At 54.0% G+C, this 22,288-nt stretch overlaps 2 protein-coding genes across 2 annotated transcripts in view; both read right to left on the bottom strand.

The window, feature by feature from the left end:
* LOC142925541 (annexin A4-like) overlaps nt 1–689 on the bottom strand; it is a 45,844-nt gene extending 45,155 nt beyond the window's left edge. Inside the window, exon 1 of the mRNA XM_076068424.1 lies at nt 575–689. The gene's annotated coding sequence lies outside the window, so the exon portion shown is untranslated. The remainder of the gene's footprint in view (nt 1–574) is intronic.
* A 4,857-nt stretch (nt 690–5,546) lies between these two features.
* The window catches only part of LOC116937908 (annexin A4-like), a 49,945-nt gene continuing 33,203 nt past the window's right edge, over nt 5,547–22,288 (bottom strand). The window contains exons 12-13 of the mRNA XM_076068425.1: nt 18,403–18,525; nt 5,547–10,188 (exon numbers count right to left, since the gene is read on the bottom strand). Of these exons, the coding sequence (XP_075924540.1) occupies nt 10,129–10,188; nt 18,403–18,525 (183 nt within the window). The 3' untranslated portion in view covers nt 5,547–10,128. The remainder of the gene's footprint in view (nt 10,189–18,402; nt 18,526–22,288) is intronic.

Here is a 22,288-nt window from a genome sequence, read left to right on the forward strand (position 1 = left end):
CCCCCTCCCCCCCCGCTGCAGCAGCTGCGCCGTCATCGCCGCCGGCCACGGTCACCGTGAAACCCCCGGCACCGCGTGCCGGCGAGCTCCCCGTGCCGGGGGCGGGCTTCTTGTTTCACGCTCCGTTACATCTCCCGGCGCGGCAGTTGAGACAATGGTGGGGGTCACGCAGGGTCAGCGTGACGAGCACTCGGCCCTACGCCCTCTGTAGCAGCAGCAGCGGCGGCGGCGGCGGCCTCTAGCCAGGGCACTTGCAGGGCCGCGCCTTTAGCGCCACGTCGGAGGGCTGCTGCCTCGCACGACGGCCGTATTCCCCGTCCGTCTTTGTATCCCCATGTGTCGTCTCCACCCGAACCCATGTCAGCAGCAGTGGTCTATCCACTGCTGGACGAATGCCTACGTGAGCTGCCGCACATCCCCTCACGAGCCTCTAAACCACAGCAGTGGAAATTCCACATTATCATGACGAGGCGGTGACAGTGCCGCCTCACTGCTGACTTTCCACGAAATCGTCCCTCTTTTGTCGATGCCCGTGCAATGGTGGTGACGATGATTCCCGTAACGGGACTCTCACCTCGGCACGCCGATCCTCCCAGAGATGCTTCTGACCCGACTGGGGAAGTATGGCTCCTCCCTGCTCCACCCCCCCTGGCTCCTCCCTCCTCCCCTTGGCTCCTCCCCCTGGCACCTCCCTTCTCCCGTGGCTCCTCCCTCTGGTCACTCCCTCTCGTTCCTCCCCACTCTCCCTGGCTCCGCCTTCCTCCTCTTGACCCCCACCCTTTTATATATGGCTCCTCCCATTAGCTCCTTCCTCTATCTGGCTCCTCCCCGTGGTTCCTCCCTCCTCTCCATGGCTTCCCTCCCATCGTGTGCTGGCTCCTCCCTCCACTCCCTGACCACTCCCCATCTTCATCTGGTCCCTCCCTCTGGCTCTTCCCTCCCTCATTGTGGCTCCTCCCTCCTCTCGTGGCTCCTCCCTCCGACTCCTCCCCCCCAACTCGCTGGTTCCTCCCACCCCCTCACTTTGGCTCCTCCTCCTCATGACTAATCCTGTCACGCGATTGGCTGCAGGGACGAGTCGCGGCGATGATCATAGCGGGAACTCTCCGCCAATGGGCGAGCGAGCTCGCGCCGCGGACAGCCAATCAGGGCGCGCGCTTATTTATAGTCGCTTCGGCGAGTGCCACGAATAGTTTCGGGATTCATCCTACGGCAGAAATCTGCGCAGCCTGTAAGATAGAAATCCGCGCAGCTCCCCGGCAGAATCAAGGGTGTGTCTGTGTGTGTGTGTCTGTGTGTGTGTGTTTGTGTGTCTGTGTGTGTCTCTGTGTGTGCCTATGTGTGTGTCTCTGTTTGTGTGCGTCTGTGTGTCTGCCAAAAACAACCCCCTACCTCCTCGTGGTGCCGGACGCCAACGCTGTGGTGGGCAGTGCCGTGGGATGGGAGCCAGATGAAATTGGCTTTTCCCTTCATGGCGTTTGTAACCACCACAGCGGCCAAATGGGGGCTCTGGATGGGGACGAGGTGCTGGTAACTCCTCCACCTTCAATTAATTACCACTAAACCACGATGCAAAAAAACTTATTAAGCTTGTGCCGGAGGCCCCAGGGGGACAGGCGTCTATGACGTCTCCTGGCCAAACCCCATTTGGCGGTGCCAGGAGACTGAATCCTTACCTTCGGATGGCAACTTGGAATGTTCGAATGCTCACTGTGGATGAGAGCCTGCCACTCCTCTGTCGGGAGCTGGACCGGTACCGCCTGAATCTCTGTGGTTTTCAGGAGGTCCGGTGGACCGGCTCCGGCTCCTGCCACCATGAGGGGTGGACAGTCCTCTTCTCGGGGCAACAGACTGCCAAACAACCGTGAGTGGCTCTTCTTCTGAACAAAATAATGAAGGGGGCGTGCGTAGGAGCGTGGCGTTGAGGTGTGGGAAGCTGTAAGCCCCAGGCTACTTTGGACTCGCCTTCCCATCAACCAGAGGCGAGGAGTGGTGGTCGTGGTTACGTATGCCCCCCCCGAAGATGAACATCCGTGGAGGGATGCAGGCAAGGCCGATGAGTCAGATGCCTTCTATGACCTCCAGTCACAGGTGCTAGCTAAAGTGGCCCCTCGGAATAGAATAATCTTGTTGGGTGACTTTAATGCCAGAGTTGGTCATGATGCTAGCGCCTGGTCTGGAGTAATTAGAATACATGAGCCAGATCAGCTCAATAACAACGTTAGGAGGCTGCTAGGTTTTTGTGCAGCCCATGGGCTTGTAATTACCAACACGCTGTTCCGGCATTGGCACATCCACACATCATGGATGCAGGCCGGGTCCAAGCAAGAAAATCTGCTGGACTACATAGTGATGGAACAGCGGATGTGGGCCCATGTCCTTGACACCAGGACCTACCGTGGAGCTGATCTGCCCACTGACCATCGACTTGTCATCTGTAAGATGCGCCTGCTATTCTTCCACTCCGGTGGTGGGTGTACACCCAGGACCTCATTCAAACCCATCGTGGCCTGGTCTCAGCTATCGGATGAAAGTTGCAAGCGAGAACTTCATCATCGCTTGTGGCTGTGTTTGGCATCGTCCCTCACTCCTCCTGATGTCGAGGGGAAATGGGCGAGGTTTAGGACTGTGGCTCATGCAGCTGCAATTGCTGCTTTGGGTACACGGTCGAGACCTCCTCAGAGACCCAGGCTGACAGAGGAGGTGTTCAGGCTGACTGAGAAAACGCGACAGGCCCACTCTCATCGTCTACAGCATCTCACGTCAGAGAAGGAGGAGGCTTACCGCAGCCTTCGCTCGGAGGTTCGGAGAGCCGTGAGGCGCTGCAAGGATGGTTGGTGGTCGCGGGTCGCTGAGGAGATGGAGTCTGCCTCAATGGCCCGCGATCACAAATCGCTCTTTAATTCCAACAAAAACGTAACCTGCAGCGCCACACCTATTGCCATCATTAGGGGAACGAACGGTGATCCAATCTCCGACCCCCAGGAACAGGTTTGCAGATTTGCTGAGCATTTCTGTGGGGTCCTGGGGGAGGGGAAATCCCTCAGCCTAGTAAACATCGTGGGACAAAGTGGGGATGACCCTGCCGAGGCTGTGGTGCCTCAAATATTGGAAGAGGAAGTCACCCCCTGTGAGTGGCTGGCTGAGGTGCCATCTGTTGAGGAAGTACTAAAGGCGATCCAGAGCCTGGGACCAGGTAAGGCACGGGGCAGAGATGATCTCCCAAGCGAAATGCTGAGGGAGGGTGGCATTTATGCACAGACTGCCCTACATTATATCATAACAACAGTCTGGACCACTGGACGGGTTCTGCAGGATTGGAAGGATGCCCTGGTGGTTCCCCTCTTTAAGAAGGGGGACCACACAGACTGTAACAACTACAGGGGCATCTCACTCCTCAGTGTGACGGGAAAGGTTCTGGCAATAATTATTCAACATCGCCTTGCCAGGCACGCTGAGGAGAGGCTTGCTGAGCCCCAATGCGGTTTCAGGAAAGGGCGGTCCTGCACAGATGCCATATTGTCTGTCCTTCTGCTACATCAGAGGTGTAGGGAATTCCAACAAGACCTAAATCTCTGCTTTATTGACCTGGTCAAGGCCTATGATACCATCAGTAGGCCTGGGCTCTGGGTCGTTCTTCGTGCTTTTGGAGTACCTGACCCTCTGCTCACGATGATTAAGGACCTTCATGATTGTGAGCAGGCCCGGGTAAAACTACGTGGCCGGGAGTCGGAGCCATTCCCTGTACACCTTGGGGTGCGACAGGGATGTCCTCTGGCTCCCACATTATTTAACATCTATTTTGACCACGTAGTTCGTGAAGCCTTCAATAGCTGTACCGGGGGAATCTCCATATGGTACAGATATAATGGGAGGCTAATCGATGCCCGGGTGCGGTCAAGGGATGGCTCCCTATTGCTCAACCACGTTATGTATGCTGATGATTTGGTAATAGCTGCTCAGTCAGAGGAGGAGTTGGAGACGCTGCTGCTGAGACTGGAGCGTGCCACTAAGAGGTGGGGCCTTACCATCAGCTCCACCAAAACTAAGCACCTGCCTGGGTATTTTGTACCATCGGACACTCCACCCCCACAACTCCCAATCGGTGATGGGGCAGTTGTGGAGAGAGTGGAGAGTTTCCCATACCTGGGCAGTGTGCTTATGACTGGCTCCAGTTTAACAGCAGAGGTCTCACTCCGAATCAGTCGAGCGGCAATATATTTTCATCGGTTGCGTAACGCTGTGTGGAAGCTACCTGGTCTGTCGCTCCGCACTAAGCTTCAGGTCTTCTCGGCCACGGTCATTCCCTCCCTTCTCTACGCTTGCGAAACGTGGACCCCCCTAATGGAACATCTTCGCCGGTTAGAAACATTTAGGCTGGCCTGCCTACGATCCATCCTGGGTTTAACCAGACTGGATTGTGTGAGGAGCTCACAAATCCTTGAAAGATCTGGGCAGGGTCCCATCGGTGAGCTCCCCCGGCAGGCAAGGCTGCGATGGCTGGGTCATGTAGCCCGCATGCCCAGCCACCGCATGCCGAAACAGCTTTTGTTTGGCCGGATTGAGGGGGCTAAGCGGGCGCGGCACGGGCTAGAGAAGAGATGGAGTGATGTGGTACAGGAGGACGTGGAGCTGAGTGGACTTGCCGATGACTGGTACCAGCGGTGTCAAGATCGGCCTCTGTGGAGGAGGCTCGTGAAGGATGCTACTGGGCAGTTGGAGGCAGTCGCCCTCCAACAACAACGGAGGGCGGAGGAGCGACGCTCACAACAGCGAGCGGAGCGCCGGGTGGCTAAAGCACAGCAGGTTGGCACAGTAGGGGGCACAGGTGGTGCATCAGCCAGTCATCTCAGTCAGTCGACCCGTGGCACCTGGGTCTGCCCCGTGACCTCCTGCCAGCGGGCGTTCGACACTTCACGTGGCCTCAGGGTGCACATAGCCTGGCACAAGCGTCGTGGTGACGTCACCGCCACTTAGTGGCGAATGGCGGTTGTTGTTGTTGTGTGGGGAGCGGTGTGTGTGGGTGGCGGTGTGTGTGTCTGTGTGTGTGTGGGGAGCGGTGTGTGTGGGAAGCGGTGTGTGTGGGAAGCGGTGTGTGTGGGTGGCGGTGTGTGTGTGTCTGTGTGTGTGTGGGGGGCGGTGTGTGTGGGGGGCGGTGTGTGGGTGTAGCGTGCTAGCGCTACGCTGCGCTACGAACCTGGCGACCCGGGTTCGATTCCCGCTCACGGCCAACACCGGTGACGATTGATCTGAACCGGTCCCGGGCCTCCCCCCTAGGTCGACTCGGCCTCAAATGAGTACCTGGTGCGGTGTGTAGTAAACATCGCCACTAGGGAGACAAAGGCGGCCGGGCGTGGTGCTGGCCACCCACCCCCTCGTGTGCCGTTACCGGCCTTCATTGGTGCTGCTCGCTAACAGCACTTGCCCCTACGGTCTGTTAAGGCTACACGGGGGGTCTTTGTCTTTGTATCTGTTGTGTGTGTGTGCGCTAGTCTAAGCTGGCTGAACGAGATCCTCGGTGGGAGTGCTGCAGGGAGCGTGGGCGATTTGACGATTAAGCTGCGTTTAATTGGGTCACACGTTCCAGATGTCACAGTCAGTCAGGCATGCGTTGCAGGACGATACACCGCCTCACTTGCCGACGGGGCTTCATTGCACACGGAGCTGTCCGGGGCTGAGCTCTGGAATATACCCACCCCCACCCCCCACACACTTATAGGGTAGTGGCGGGGGGTGATTGGGGAGATCCGGACAATATTCCGTGAGAAATTCAAAGTCCTCATCATCATCATCAATCATCATCTTCATCATCATCGTGATTATCGTCATTAACACCGCTATTGTTTATACTTTGTGAGTATCATTATTACAAACTATAAAGAGCTAGTGAGGTCGTCGGTGGTGATGGTGTTTAAAGTGATGGTGTTAGTGATGGTGGATTTTTAGTACTGTGGTGGTGGTGTTGATGGTGTTAGTCGCAGTGGCGGTGATGGGAAGTGATGGTCATAGTGATGCTGTTGATGCGTGATGGTTGTGTGATGTGAGAGTTATCTTGATGGTTGTGTGATGGTTGTGTGATGTGAGAGTAATCTTGATGGTTGTGATGGTTGTGTGATTGTTGTGTGGTTTGAGAGTAATCTTGATGGTTGTGTGATGTGATAGTAATGTTGATGGTTGTGTGATGGTTGTGTGATGGTTGTGTGATTGCTGTGTGGTGTGAGAGTAATCTGATGGTTGTGTGATGTGAGAGTAATGTTGATGGTTGTGATGGATGTGTGATGGTTGTGATGGTTGTATGATGTGATAGTAATGTTGATGGTTGTGATGGTTATGTGATGGTTGTATGATGGTTGTATGATGGTTGTGTGATGGTTGTGTGATGGTTGTGTGATGTGATAGTAATGTTGATGGTTGTGATGGTTGTATGATGGTTGTGTGATGTGATAGTAATGTTGATGGTTGTGATGGTTGTGATGGTTGTGTGATGTGATAGTAATCTTGATGGTTGTGATGGTTGTGTAATGGTTGTATGATGTGAGAGTAATCTTGATGGTCGTGATGGTTGTGTGATGTGATAGTAATGTTGATGGTTGTGTGATGGTTGTGTGATGGTTGTATGATGTGAGAGTAATCTTGATGGTTGTGATGGTTGTATGATGGTTGTGTGATGTGATAGTAATGTTGATGGTTGTGCTGGTTGTGATTGTTGTGTGATGGTTGTGTGATGTGATAGTAATGTTGATGGTTGTGTGATGGTTGTGTGATTGTTGTGTGGTGTGAGAGTAATGTTGATGGTTGTGATGGTTGTGATGGTTGTGTGATTGTTGTGTGGTGTGAGAGTAATCTTGATGGTTGTGATGGTTGTGTGATGGTTGTATGATGGTTGTGTGATGTGATAGTAATCTTGATGGTTGTGCTGGTTGTGTGATGTTATAGTAATCTTGATGGTTGTGATGGTTGTGTGATGTGATAGTAATGTTGATGGTTGTGATGGTTGTATGATGTGATAGTAATGTTGATGGTTGTGCTGGTTGTGATTGTTGTGTGATGGTTGTGTGATTGTTGTGTGGTGTGAGAGTAATGTTGATGGTTGTGATGGTTGTGATGGTTGTGTGATTGTTGTGTGGTGTGAGAGTAATCTTGATGGTTGTGATGGTTGTGTGATGGTTGTGTGATGTTATAGTAATCTTGATGGTTGTGTGATGGTTGTGTGATGTGATAGTAATGTTGATGGTTGTGTGATGGTTGTATGATGTGATAGTAATCTTGATGGTTGTGTGATGTAATCTCCAATCTCACCCGGGAAATGTTTGAAGTTCCTGTACTTGCACAACAAAAGAGAGACAAAGACGGCTGCATTTCCCCAGTTTGTGGCATCGAAAATTAGAAATCTGCGGAAGCTCCACCACTCTCACCCTCAAATCCGCGCCACCTTTCAGTACCGTTCCACTGCTAGATTAGGGCCCTCCCCACGCCGTGCAGGTCGTTGTGGGGAAAGAGGGGGGGGGTTATTTGACCATACTTCACCACGCTGGTCAGTGCTGGTGGGTGATGATTGCTTCGGAGTATGGCAGCTGAATGTGGGCTGGTTTTATAAATCACCCCGCACCCTCCCCAGCGCCTTTGTCCAACATCGGCGGCAGTGGCGTGAGCCAGCAATTGCAGGGCTGCGCCTTTACCCCTTTCCGACCAGCACGACGAGGCCGTGGGCTGCCAATGGAACGCGATGTCGGGAACTTCCACGGATCACGGATGACCCAGGACGCGCGTACTGAGGATAGCCCAAGACTTCACCGCTGAGCAATGTTGGAAATCTGCGGCAGCAACAGATACCCCCCGCAGACGGACTCGCGTTTCCCCACGTGACGTACAGAAGACACTCGAATTATAAAAATGAACACGAGGACTTGCAGCATCCAGAGGTCGGAGACGCCGAGATTCAGCCGGGATCTTGTCGACTCGTAGAGACCCATCGACTCGCACAGAGACCCATCGACTCGCACAGAGACCCATAGTCTCACGTAGAGATCTACAGACTCGCACAGAGACCCATATACTCACGTAGAGACCCACAGACTCACACAAAGACCCACAGACTCACAAAGACTCATAGACTCACAGAGGGATCCACAGACTCACACAGAGACCCATAGACTCACGTAGAGACCCATAGACTCACACAGAGACCCATAGACTCACACAGAGACCCATAGGCTCACATAGAGACCCAAAGACTCACAAAGACTCAGACTCACAGAGAGACCCACAGACTCACGGAGAACCCCACAGACTCACAGAGAAACCCACCGACTCACGTAGAGACCCACAGACTCACACAGAGACCCATAGACTCACACAGAGACCCATAGGCTCACATAGAGACCCAAAGACTCACACAGAGACCCATAGACTCTCATAGAGACCCATAGACTCACGGAGAACCCCACAGACACACACAGAGACCTATAGACTCACGTAGAGACCCATAAACTGTGCGAGTTTATGGGTCTGCGTGGTGAATCTATCTGACTCCGTGTGATGAGTCTCTGGGTCTCTGTGTGGTGAGTCTATGGGTCTCTGTGTGGTGAGTCTATGGATCTCTGTGTGGTGAGTATGTGGGTCTCTGTGGCTGGGTCTAAGTATGGTGACTCTCTGGTCAGCCTGAGAGTTTCCGTGTGAGTCTATGGGTATCTGGGCGAGTCTGTAGCTCTCTGTGCGAGTCTATGGGTCTCTGTGTGAGTCTATGAGTCCCTGTGTGAGTCGATGGGTCTCTGTGTGAGTCTATGGGTATCTGTGTGAGTCTATAGGTCTCTGTGTGAGTCTATGGATCTCTGTGTGAGTCTATGGGTCTCTGTGTGAGTCTATGGGTCTCTGTGTGAGTCTATGGGTCTCTGTGTGAGTCTATGGGTCTCTGTGTGAGTCTATGGGTATCTATGTGAGTCTATGGGTCTCTGTGTGAATCTATGGGTCTCTGTGTGAGTTTATGGGTCTCTGTGCGAGTCTATGGGTCTCTGTGCGAGTCTATGGGCCTCTGTGTGAGTCTATGGGTCTCTGTGTGAGTCTATGGGTCTCTGTGTGAGTCTATGGGTCTCTGTGTGAGTCTATGGGACTCTGTGTGAGTCTATGGGTCTCTGTGCGAGTCTATAGGTCTCTGTGCGAGTCTATAGGTCTCTGTGCGAGTCTATGGGTCTCTGTGCGAGTCTATGGGTCTCTGTGCGAGTCTATATGTCTCTGTGCGAGTCTATAGGTCTCTGTGCGAGTCTATAGGTCTCTGTGCGAGTCAATGGTTCTCTAGCGCAGCGAGTGGATGGTCTCAGCCAGGTCACCAATGACTGCACAAGGAAACCCTGAGCACATCCAAATTGGTTCTGCGCTGCGTTTGGCAAACTCAAGAGAATTAAAACAGCGGGTTGTCCGTCACACGACGCGCACGACTCTCGTACGGCGGGGCGCATGGGAGAGAGAGAGACCCCCAAGCGGTGATGAAGTTTTTTTTGTTTTAAAAGCCAATTTAAGTACAGTGAAGTAAATTTTGATTTAAAGCGTTCGCGACTGCAGTAATCCATATTCTTAGCTCTTTCGGTAAAGTCACGTTGAAGGGAAACAATAAAATAATAAAATATATATAAAACAATAAAAATTCTCGCGACGTTTCGACCATAACACAAACGGTCATCATCAGGTGACCGTTTGCGTCATGGTCGAAACGTCGTGAGAATTTTTTTATTGTTTTTATATATTTTATTATTTTATTGTTTCCCTTCAACGTAACTTTAGCGAAAGAGCTAAGAACATACAGTGAAGCACTAACAACAATTGCGGTAGGCAGAGGAGCTTCCGCGGATTTTTAACTTTCATGTTTGCAGCATCGGCCTCTCGTAGCAATCCGCGGCAGTCCGCACCCGCACGGGGTGGGTGCGGACGAACTCCCACGGATTTCTCCCTTCGCCGCGGCTGCTCCTGCATTCCCTCGTAGAAATCCGCGGCCGGACTACGAAGCTCGTCAGATTCCTCCAGTCTATATAAAGATTCTGATTCTGAGGTGGTTGGGGGGGGTGGTTGGGGGGGGGTTGGGGGGAGGTGACTTCCACGGATTTCTTCCAGCGCTGTCCCCACCTCCCCGATCGCTTAGTCATCACCTCCGCACAGCTGGATGAGCGCCCGCTTGTAGTCACCCGACGTGTCACCCTGTGAAGACAGGCGGACGCGACATGCCTGTCGCTTGCTGCCTGTGCTGTGCACGTGCCTGTTGGACTTCGTTTGCACCGTACGTGGCCAACCGTGATAATCGGAGGTAAGGGAGTCTGTGGGTCTCTATGGGAGTCGGTGGGTCTCTGTGGGAGTCTATGGGTCTCTGTGGGAGTCTGTGGGTCTCTGTGGGAGTCTGTGGGTCTCTATGGGAGTCTGTGGGTCTCTATGGGAGTCTATGGGTCTCTGTGGGAGTCTATGGGTCTCTGTGGGAGTCTGTGGGTCTCTGTGGGAGTCTGTGGGTCTCTGTGGGAGTCTGTGGGTCTCTATGGGAGTCTGTGGGTCTCTGTGGGAGTCTGTGGGTCTCTGTGGGAGTCTGTGGGTCTCTATGGGAGTCTGTGGGTCTCTGTGGGAGTCTGTGGGTCTCTGTGGGAGTCTATGGGTCTCTGTGGGAGTCTGTGGGTCTCTATGGGAGTCTGTGGGTCTCTGTGGGAGTCTGTGGGTCTCTGTGTGAGCCTGTGGGTCTCTATGGGAGTCTGTGGGTCTCTATGTGAGTCTGTGGGTCTCTATGGGAGTCTGTAGGTCTCTATGGGAGTCTGTGGGTCTCTATGGGAGTCTGTGGGTCTCTATGTGAGTCTGTGGGTCTCTATAGGAGTCTGTGGGTCTCTATGGGAGTCTGTGGGTCTCTATGTGAGTCTGTGGGTCTCTATGGGAGTCTGTAGGTCTCTATGGGAGTCTGTGGGTCTCTATGCTAGTCACTGTCTCTATGGGAATCTATGGGTCTCTATGGGAGTCTGTGGGTCTCTATGGGCGTCTATGGGTCTCTATGGGAGTCTGTGGGTCTGTCTCTATAGGAGTCTGTGGGTCTCTATGGGAGTCTGTGGGTCTCTATAGGAGTCTGTGGGACTCTATGGGAGTCTGTGGGTCTCTATAGGAGTCTGTGGGTTTCTATGGGAGTCTGTGGGTCTCTATGGGAGTCGGTGGGTCTCTTTGGGAGTCTATGGGTCTCTATAGGGTCTATGGGTCTCTATGGGAGTCTATGGGTCTCTATAGGGTCTATGGGTCTCTATAGGAGTCTGTGGGTCTCTATGGGAGTCTATAGGAGTCTGTGGGTCTGTCTCTATGGGAGTCTGTGGGTCTCTATGGGAGTCTGTGGGTCTCTATGGGAGTCTGTGGGTCTCTATGGGAGTCTGTGTATCTCTATAGGAGTCTGTGGGTCTCTATGGGAGTCTGTGTATCTCTATAGGAGTCTGTGGGTCTCTATGGGAGTCTGTGGGTCTCTATGGGAGTCTGTGGGTCTCTATAGGAGTCTGTGGGTCTCTATGGGAGTCTGTGGGTCTCTATGGGAGTCTGTGGGTCTCTATGGGCGTCTGTGGGTCTCTATGGGAGTCTGTGGGTCTCTGTGGGAGTCTGTGGGTCTCTATAGGAGTCTGTAGGTCTCTATGGGAGTCTGTGGGTCTCTATGGGAGTCTGTGGGTCTCTATAGGAGTCTGTGGGTCTCTATGGGAGTCTGTGGGTCTCTATGGGAGTCTGTGGGTCTCTATAGGAGTCTGTGGGTCTCTGTGGGAGTCTATGGGTCTCTATGGGAGTCTGTGCGTCTCTATGGGAGTCTATGGGTCTCTATAGGGTCTATGGGTCTCTATGGGAGTCTGTGGGTCTCTATGGGAGTCTATAGGAGTCTGTGGGTCTGTCTCTATGGGAGTCTGTGGGTCTCTATAGGAGTCTGTGGGTCTCTATGGGAGTCTGTGGGTCTGTCTCTATAGGAGTCTGTGGGTCTCTATGGGAGTCTGTGTATCTCTGTGGGAGTCTGTGGGTCTCTATGGGAGTCGGTGGGTCTCTGTGGGAGTCTGTGGGTCTCTGTGGGAGTCTGTGGGTCTCTATGGGAGTCTGTGGATCTCTATGGGAGTCTGTGGGTCTCTATAGGAGTCTGTGGGTCTCTATGGGAGTCTATGGGTCTCTATGCTTGTCACTGTCTCTATGGGAGTCTATGGGTCTCTATGGGAGTCTGTGGGTCTCTATGGGCGTCTGTGGGTCTCTATAGGAGTCTGTGGGTCTCTATAGGAGTCTGTGGGTCTCTATGGGAGTCTGTGGGTCTCTATGGGAGTCTGTGGGTTTCTATGGGAGTCTGTGGGTCTGTCTCTATAGGAGTCAGTGGGTCTCTATGGGAGTCTGTGGGTCTCTATAGGAGTCTGTGGGTCTCTATGGGAGTCTGTGGGTCTCTATGGGAGTCTGTGGATCTCTATAGGAGTCTGTGGGTTTCTATGGGAGTCTGTGGGTCTCTATGGGAGTCTATGGGTCTCTATAGGAGTCTATGGGTCTCTATGGGAGTCTGTGGGTCTCTATGGGAGTCTATGGGTCTCTATAGGAGTCTATGGGTCTCTATGGGAGTCTGTGGGTCTCTATGGGAGTCTGTGGGTCTCTATAGGAGTCTGTGGGTCTCTATAGGAGTCTGTGGGTCTGCCTCTATGGGAGACTGTGGGTCTCTATGGGAGTCTGTGGGTCTCTGTGGGAGTCTGTGGGTCTCTATGGGAGTCTGTGGGTCTCTGTGGGAGTCTGTGGGTCTCTATGTGAGTCTGTGGGTCTCTATGGGAGTCTGTAGGTCTCTATGGGAGTCTGTGGGTCTCTATGGGAGTCTGTGGGTCTCTATGTGAGTCTGTGGGTCTCTATAGGAGTCTGTGGGTCTCTATGGGAGTCTGTGGGTCTCTATGTGAGTCTGTGGGTCTCTATGGGAGTCTGTAGGTCTCTATGGGAGTCTGTGGGTCTCTATGCTAGTCACTGTCTCTATGGGAATCTATGGGTCTCTATGGGAGTCTGTGGGTCTCTATGGGCGTCTATGGGTCTCTATGGGAGTCTGTGGGTCTGTCTCTATAGGAGTCTGTGGGTCTCTATGGGAATCTGTGGGTCTCTATAGGAGTCTGTGGGACTCTATGGGAGTCTGTGGGTCTCTATAGGAGTCTGTGGGACTCTATGGGAGTCTGTGGATCTCTATAGGAGTCTGTGGATCTCTATAGGAGTCTGTGGGTTTCTATGGGAGTCTGTGGGTCTCTATGGGAGTCTATGGGTCTCTATAGGGTCTATGGGTCTCTATGGGAGTCTATGGGTCTCTATGTGAGTCTGTGGGTCTCTATGGGAGTCTGTGGGTCTCTATGGGAGTCTGTGGGTCTCTGTGGGAGTCTGTGGGTCTCTATAGGAGTCTGTGGGTCTCTATGGGAGTCTGTGGGTCTCTATGGGAGTCTGTGGGTCTCTATAGGAGTCTGTGGGTCTCTATAGGAGTCTGTGGGTCTCTATGGGAGTCTGTGGGTCTCTATGGGAGTCTGTGGGTCTCTATGGGAGTCTGTGGGTCTCTATAGGAGTCTGTGGGTCTCTATGGGAGTCTGTGGGTCTCTATGGGCGTCTGTGGGTCTCTATGGGAGTCTGTGGGTCTCTATGGGAGTCTGTGGGTCTCTGTGGGAGTCTGTGGGTCTCTATGGGAGTCTGTGGGTCTCTATAGGAGTCTGTGGGTCTCTATGGGAGTCTGTGGGTCTCTATGGGAGTCTGTGGGTCTCTATGGGAGTCTGTGGGTCTCTATGGGAGTCTGTGGGTTTCTATGGGAGTCTGTGGGTCTCTATAGGGTCTATGGGTCTCTATGGGAGTCTGTGGGTCTCTATGGGAGTCTATAGGAGTCTGTGGGTCTGTCTCTATGGGAGTCTGTGGGTCTGTCTCTATGGGAGTCTGTGGGTCTCTGTGGGAGTCTATGGGTCTCTATGGGAGTCTGTGCGTCTCTATGGGAGTCTATGGGTCTCTATAGGGTCTATGGGTCTCTATGGGAGTCTGTGGGTCTCTATGGGAGTCTATAGGAGTCTGTGGGTCTGTCTCTATGGGAGTATGTGGGTCTGTCTCTATAGGAGTCTGTGGGTCTCTATGGGAGTCTGTGTATCTCTATAGGAGTCTGTGGGTCTCTATAGGAGTCTGTGGGTCTCTATAGGAGTCTGTGGGTCTCTATGGGAGTCGGTGGGTCTCTGTGGGAGTCTGTGGGTCTCTATGGGAGTCTTTGGGTCTCTATGGGAGTCTGTGGGTCTCTATGGGAGTCTGTGGGTCTCTGTGGGAGTCTGTGGGTCTCTATGGGAGTCTGTGGATCTCTATGGGAGTCTGTGGGTCTCTATGCTAGTCACTGTCTCTATGGGAGTCTATGGGTCTCTATGGGCGTCTGTGGGTCTCTATAGGAGTCTGTGGGTCTCTATAGGAGTCTGTGGGTCTCTATGGGAGTCTGTGGGTCTCTATGGGAGTCTGTGGGTTTCTATGGGAGTCTGTGGGTTTCTATGGGAGTCTGTGGGTCTGTCTCTATAGGAGTCTGTGGGTCTCTATGGGAGTCTTTGGGTCTCTATGGGAGTCTGTGGGTCTCTGTGGGAGTCTGTGGGTCTCTATGGGAGTCTGTGGATCTCTATGGGAGTCTGTGGGTCTCTATGCTAGTCACTGTCTCTATGGGAGTCTATGGGTCTCTATGGGCGTCTGTGGGTCTCTATAGGAGTCTGTGGGTCTCTATAGGAGTCTGTGGGTCTCTATGGGAGTCTGTGGGTCTCTATGGGAGTCTGTGGGTTTCTATGGGAGTCTGTGGGTCTGTCTCTATAGGAGTCAGTGGGTCTCTATGGGAGTCTGTGGGTCTCTATAGGAGTCTGTGGGTCTCTATGGGAGTCTGTGGATCTCTATAGGAGTCTGTGGGTTTCTATGGGAGTCTGTGGGTCTCTATGGGAGTCTGTGGGTCTCTATAGGAGTCTATGGGTCTGCCTCTATGGGAGTCTGTGGGTCTCTATGGGAGTCTGTGGGTCTCTATGGGAGTCTATGGGTCTCTATAGGAGTCTGTGGGTCTCTATAGGAGTCTATGGGTCTGCCTCTATGGGAGTCTGTGGGTCTCTATGGGAGTCTGTGGGTCTCTATGGGAGTCTGTGGGTCTCTATGGGAGTCTGTGGGTCTCTATGTGAGTCTGTGGGTCTCTATGGGAGTCTGTGGGTCTCTGTGGGAGTCTGTGGGTCTCTATGTGAGTCTGTGGGTCTCTATAGGAGTCTGTGGGTCTCTATGGGAGTCTGTGGGTCTCTATGGGAGTCTGTAGGTCTCTATGGGAGTCTGTGGGTCTCTATGGGAGTCTGTGGGTCTCTATGTGAGTCTGTGGGTCTCTATAGGAGTCTGTGGGTCTCTATGGGAGTCTGTGGGTCTCTATGTGAGTCTGTGGGTCTCTATGGGAGTCTGTAGGTCTCTATGGGAGTCTGTGGGTCTCTATGCTAGTCACTGTCTCTATGGGAATCTATGGGTCTCTATGGGAATCTATGGGTCTCTATGGGAGTCTGTGGGTTTCTATGGGAGTCTGTGGGTCTGTCTCTATAGGAGTCAGTGGGTCTCTATGGGAGTCTGTGGGTCTCTATAGGAGTCTGTGGGTCTCTATGGGAGTCTGTGGATCTCTATAGGAGTCTGTGGGTCTCTATGGGAGTCTGTGGGTCTCTATAGGAGTCTATGGGTCTGCCTCTATGGGAGTCTGTGGGTCTCTATGGGAGTCTGTGGGTCTCTATGGGAGTCTGTGGGTCTCTATAGGAGTCTGTGGGTCTCTATAGGAGTCTATGGGTCTGCCTCTATGGGAGTCTGTGGGTCTCTATGGGAGTCTGTGGGTCTCTATGGGAGTCTGTGGGTCTCTGTGGGAGTCTGTGGGTCTCTATGTGAGTCTGTGGGTCTCTATGGGAGTCTGTAGGTCTCTATGGGAGTCTGTGGGTCTCTATGGGAGTCTGTGGGTCTCTATGTGAGTCTGTGGGTCTCTATAGGAGTCTGTGGGTCTCTATGGGAGTCTGTGGGTCTCTATGTGAGTCTGTGGGTCTCTATGGGAGTCTGTAGGTCTCTATGGGAGTCTGTGGGTCTCTATGCTAGTCACTGTCTCTATGGGAATCTATGGGTCTCTATGGGAGTCTGTGGGTCTCTATGGGCGTCTATGGGTCTCTATGGGAGTCTGTGGGTCTGTCTCTATAGGAGTCTGTGGGTCTCTATGGGAGTCTGTGGGTCTCTATAGGAGTCTGTGGGACTCTATGGGAGTCTGTGGGTCTCTATAGGAGTCTGTGGGACTCTATGGGAGTCTGTGGATCTCTATAGGAGTCTGTGGATCTCTATAGGAGTCTGTGGGTTTCTATGGGAGTCTGTGGGTCTCTATGGGAGTCTATGGGTCTCTATAGGAGTATATGGGTCTCTATGGGAGTCTGTGGGTCTCTATGGGAGTCGGTGGGTCTCTTTGGGAGTCTATGGGTCTCTATAGGGTCTATGGGTCTCTATGGGAGTCTATGGGTCTCTATGTGAGTCTGTGGGTCTCTATGGGAGTCTGTGGGTCTCTATGGGAGTCTGTGGGTCTCTGTGGGAGTCTGTGGGTCTCTATAGGAGTCTGTGGGTCTCTATGGGAGTCTGTGGGTCTCTATGGGAGTCTGTGGGTCTCTATAGGAGTCTGTGGGTCTCTATGGGAGTCTGTGGGTCTCTATGGGAGTCTGTGGGTCTCTATGGGCGTCTGTGGGTCTCTATGGGAGTCTGTGGGTCTCTATGGGAGTCTGTGGGTCTCTGTGGGAGTCTGTGGGTCTCTATGGGAGTCTGTGGGTCTCTATAGGAGTCTGTGGGTCTCTATGGGAGTCTGTGGGTCTCTATGGGAGTCTGTGGGTCTCTATAGGAGTCTGTGGGTCTCTATGGGAGTCTGTGGGTCTCTATGGGAGTCTGTGGGTCTCTATGGGAGTCTGTGGGTCTCTATGGGAGTCTGTGGGTCTCTATAGGGTCTATGGGTCTCTATGGGAGTCTGTGGGTCTCTATGGGAGTCTATAGGAGTCTGTGGGTCTGTCTCTATGGGAGTCTGTGGGTCTCTATGGGAGTCTATGGGTCTCTATAGGGTCTATGGGTCTCTATGGGAGTCTGTGGGTCTCTATGGGAGTCTGTGGGTCTCTATGGGAGTCTATGGGTCTCTATAGGGTCTATGGGTCTCTATGGGAGTCTGTGGGTCTCTATGGGAGTCTGTGGGTCTCTATGGGAGTCTGTGGGTCTCTATGGGAGTCTATGGGTCTGTCTCTATAGGAGTCTGTGGGTCTCTATGGGAGTCTGTGTATCTCTATAGGAGTCTGTGGGTCTCTATAGGAGTCTGTGGGTCTCTATAGGAGTCTGTGGGTCTCTATGGGAGTCGGTGGGTCTCTGTGGGAGTCTGTGGGTCTCTGTGGGAGTCTGTGGGTTTCTATGGGAGTCTGTGGGTCTGTCTCTATAGGAGTCAGTGGGTCTCTATGGGAGTCTGTGGGTCTCTATAGGAGTCTGTGGGTCTCTATGGGAGTCTGTGGGTCTCTATGGGAGTCTGTGGATCTCTATAGGAGTCTGTGGGTTTCTATGGGAGTCTGTGGGTCTCTATGGGAGTCTATGGGTCTCTATAGGAGTCTATGGGTCTCTATGGGAGTCTGTGGGTCTCTATGGGAGTCTATGGGTCTCTATAGGAGTCTATGGGTCTCTATGGGAGTCTGTGGGTCTCTATGGGAGTCTGTGGGTCTCTATAGGAGTCTGTGGGTCTCTATAGGAGTCTATGGGTCTGCCTCTATGGGAGTCTGTGGGTCTCTATGGGAGTCTGTGGGTCTCTATGGGAGTCTGTGGGTCTCTATGGGAGTCTGTGGGTCTCTATAGGAGTATGTGGGTCTCTATAGGAGTCTATGGGTCTCTATGGGAGTCTGTGGGTCTGTCTCCATAGGAGTCTGTGGGTCTCTATGGGAGTCTGTGTGTCTCTATAGGAGTCTGTGGGTCTCTATAGGAGTCTGTGGGTCTCTATAGGAATCTATGGGTCTCTATGGGAGTCTATGGGTCTGTCTCTATGGGAGTCTGTGGGTCTCTATGGGAGTCTGTGTGTCTCTATAGGAGTCTGTGGGTCTCTATAAGAGTATGTGGGTCTCTATAGGAGTCTATGGGTCTCTATGGGAGTCTGTGGGTCTCTATGGGAGTCGGTGGGTCTCTATGGGACTCTGTGGGTCTCTATGGGAGTCTGTGGGTCTTTATGGGAGTCTATGGGTCTCTATAGGGTCTATGGGTCTCTATGGGAGTCTGTGGGTCTCTATGGGAGTCTATAGGAGTCTGTGGGTCTGTCTCTATGGGAGTATGTGGGTCTGTCTCTATGGGAGTCTGTGGGTCTCTATGGGAGTCTGTGGGTCTCTATGGGAGTCTGTGGGTCTCTATGCGACTGCATGAGTCTGCTACCTTGATGAAGGAGTACAGCGTCTCTCCGAAGAAGCGCTTGAACTCGAAGCGGATGTCCAGCATGTCGACCTCGCATCGCGACACCATGACCCTGACCAGGGTCGCGTCGTCCGTGCCCAGGCCCTGCCAGAACAACCATGCAGCCACACACACATAGCCACACACAGCCACACACACACATAGCCACACACAGCCACACACACACACAGCCACACACACACACAGCCACACACAGCCACACACAGCCACACACAGCCACACACACACACGTGGCCACTCACACACACAGCCACACACACACACAGCCACACACACACACGCGGCCACACACCCACACACACACAGCCACACACACACACACACACGCGGCCACACACACACAACCACACACACAGCCACGAACACACACGCGGCCACACACACACAGCCACACACACACAATCACACACACACACAGCCACACACACACATAGCCACACACACGCGGCCACACACACACACACGTAGCCACACACACACGTAGCCACACACACACGTAGCCACACACACACATACAGCCACACACACAGAGACACACACGTAGCCACACACACACATAGCCACACACACACACACAGCCACACACACAGAGACACAGCCACACACACATAGCCACACACACACATAGCCACACACATAGCCACACACACATACAGCCACACACACAGAGACACACACACACATAGCCACACACACACAAATAGCCACACACACACATACAGCCACACACACACAGAGACACACACACGCATAGCCACACACACACATAGCCACACACACACATACAGCCACACACACACATACAGCCACACACACAGAGACACACGTAGCCACACTTGCTGTGCACACAAGCTCACGCCAAATGCAAATTGTAACTCTGACCCAGATATTATCCCTCAATTGGCCCCCAACTCCAAAGCCAAACGTGACCCCGAACCCTGACCGTGACCCTTGACCCAGGCGGTGACATAATGACCGGGCGGTAGCGCGTTTGCCCGCTGGTTGCAGAGGTTCGCGGTTCGACCCCGCGCGGCCGCCCTGGTTAATACCGCGGAGTGCGTTAACCGTAACCTACCAATACCACACAGCCCGTCTGCTTCACTCACAGCGGACGTTAAAGATCCGGTGACGTCACGGACCACGTGTTACAATGTACTCCGATGTCCACGACCCTCCTGAACAAGAGCCTTGAGACTCAGTGAGGCTGTCCCGGGGAGATGAGCGTGGTTATAATTGTTTAACACGTCGGCGTTTGGGTTAGATCGCGTAAATATATAAATGTGTCGTTAAAACCCGCCACCACCCGACACAGCCGACTAGTAAGGGTTGTCACGTAAATGGAGCGTTGCCAATTCGTCACTAGCACAGCACACCGGTGTGTTGGAGAGCGAAGCGGTGTTTATAATCATTAAAGTGGTAATGCACGGAATCCACTTACGTCCTGAACACACGAAATAGCACCCCACACACCGTGCATATCACACCATGCACCCACACGCCCCACCGAATGAACACCACACAGCCCACGCCACGCCAAACACGCCAAACCATGCACACCACACACCCCACCCCATGCAGACCACACACATCACCCATACACCCAACCAAACCACACCACCCACACCATGCACACCACCCACACCATGCACACCACCCCACGATGTACACCGCACACCACACCATGCATACCATAGCGACACACGCCCACAGCCACACATACATAGTCACACACACACACGTACACACAGCCACGCAGAGCCACACACACAGGCGCACACACACACAAGCCACGCATACGCGCACACACGCACAGGCATAGCCACATACACCCGCACAGATGCAAGGCACACACACGCACAGACACACACACAGCCACACACACAGCCACACACACAGCCACACACACAGCCACACACAGCCACACACACGCACTTGCTGTGCACACAATCTCACAGCCAAATACAAATTGTGACCCTGACCCGGACATGAACCCTCAATTTGCCCCAAACTACAAACCCAAACGTGACCCTGAACTCTAACCCTGACCGTGACCCTTGACCCAGGCAGTGACATAATGGCCGGGCGGTAGCGCGTTTGCCCGCTGGTTGCAGAGGTTCACGGTTCAACTGCGGCCGGCCGCCCTGGTTAATACCGCGGAGTGCGTTAACCGTAACCTACCAAAACCACACAGCCCGCGTGCTTCACTCACAGCGGACGTTAAAGATCCCGTGACGTCACGGACCACGTGTTACAATGTACTCCGATGTCCACGACGGGGAAAAAGTTAGCACGACCCTCCTGAACAAGAGCCCTGAGCCTCAGCGAGGCTGTCCCGGGGAGATGAGCGTGGTTATAATTGAAGTGGCCATGGTTGGAATCCACTTACGTCCTGAACACACGAAATACCACCCCCCACGCACCCCACGCACATCCCACCCCACGCACACCACACACCCACACCCCATGCACCCCACACATCACCCCCCATGCACCCAACACACCACACCCCCACACACCCCACACAACCGCACCCCATGCACCCCACACAACCACACCCCCCATGCACCCCACACACCGCACCCCACACACCCCACACAACCACACCCCACGCACACCACACACCGCACACCCCACCCCACACACCCCACACACCACACCCCACAGACCCCACACAACCACACCCCACGCACACCACACAACCACACCCCACACACCCCACACAACCACACACCCCACACAACCACACCCCACGCACACCACACACCGCACACCCCACCCCACACACCCCACACACCACACTCCACACACCCCACACAACCACACCCCACACAACCACACCCCACGCACACCACACAACCACACCCCACGCACCCCACACAACCACACCCCACGCACCCCACACAACCACCCCCCACGCACCCCACACAACCACACCCCACGCACACCACACACCGCATGCCACCCAAATCACCCCACCCATACCATATCCCACCACACCGCCATGTACACCGGATACCACGCACACCGCACGCCACACCATGCGTACCGCACCACGCACATCACGCCCCTCGCACACCACGCATGCAACGCCATGCACACCACGCACACCACGCATGCAACGCCATGCACACCACGCACACCACGCATGCAACGCCATGCACACCACGCACACCACGCATGCAACGCCATGCACACCACGCACACCACGCAGCGGATTAGTGGTGGTGCCACACTCGGCCGCACTCTCCGGATGAGGGTGATGGCCGATGCGACGCCCCAGGGGTCACACACAGCGACACGACGCCCCAGGGGTCACACACAGCGACACGACGCCCCAGGGGTCACACACAGCGACACGACGCCCCAGGGGTCACACACAGCGACACGACGCTCCACCCCCCCCACTCCCCCTCACCCCTGGGGGTTAGAGAGCAGGGAGCACTGAGGCCACGCTGCTGCTGGGCCAATCTGAATCCACGCATCTGTCACTTTGATTTTCATTTCACCTGGTGAGGCCCTACCAGGTGAGGCCCTACCAGGTGAGGCCCTACCAGGTGAGGCCCTACCAGGTGAGGCCTACCAGGTGAGGCCCTACCAGGTGAGGCCCTACCAGGTGAGGCCCTACTAGGTGAGGCCCACTAGGTGAGGCCCACTAGGTGAGGCCCACCAAGTGAGGCCCTACCAGGTGAGGCCCTACCAGGTGAGGCCCACCAAGTGAGGCCCTACCAGGTGAGGCCCTACCAGGTGAGGCCCTACCAGGTGAGGCCCACCAGGTGAGGCCCTACCAGGTGAGGCCCTACCAGGTGAGGCCCACCAAATGAGGCCCTACCAGGTGAGGCCCACCAAG

This window comes from Petromyzon marinus, chromosome 21 (genome assembly GCF_048934315.1).
Source record: "Petromyzon marinus isolate PM22_M1 ecotype Great Lakes invasive population chromosome 21, UKy_Petmar_22M1.pri1.0, whole genome shotgun sequence".
NCBI lineage: Eukaryota > Metazoa > Chordata > Hyperoartia > Petromyzontiformes > Petromyzontidae > Petromyzon > Petromyzon marinus.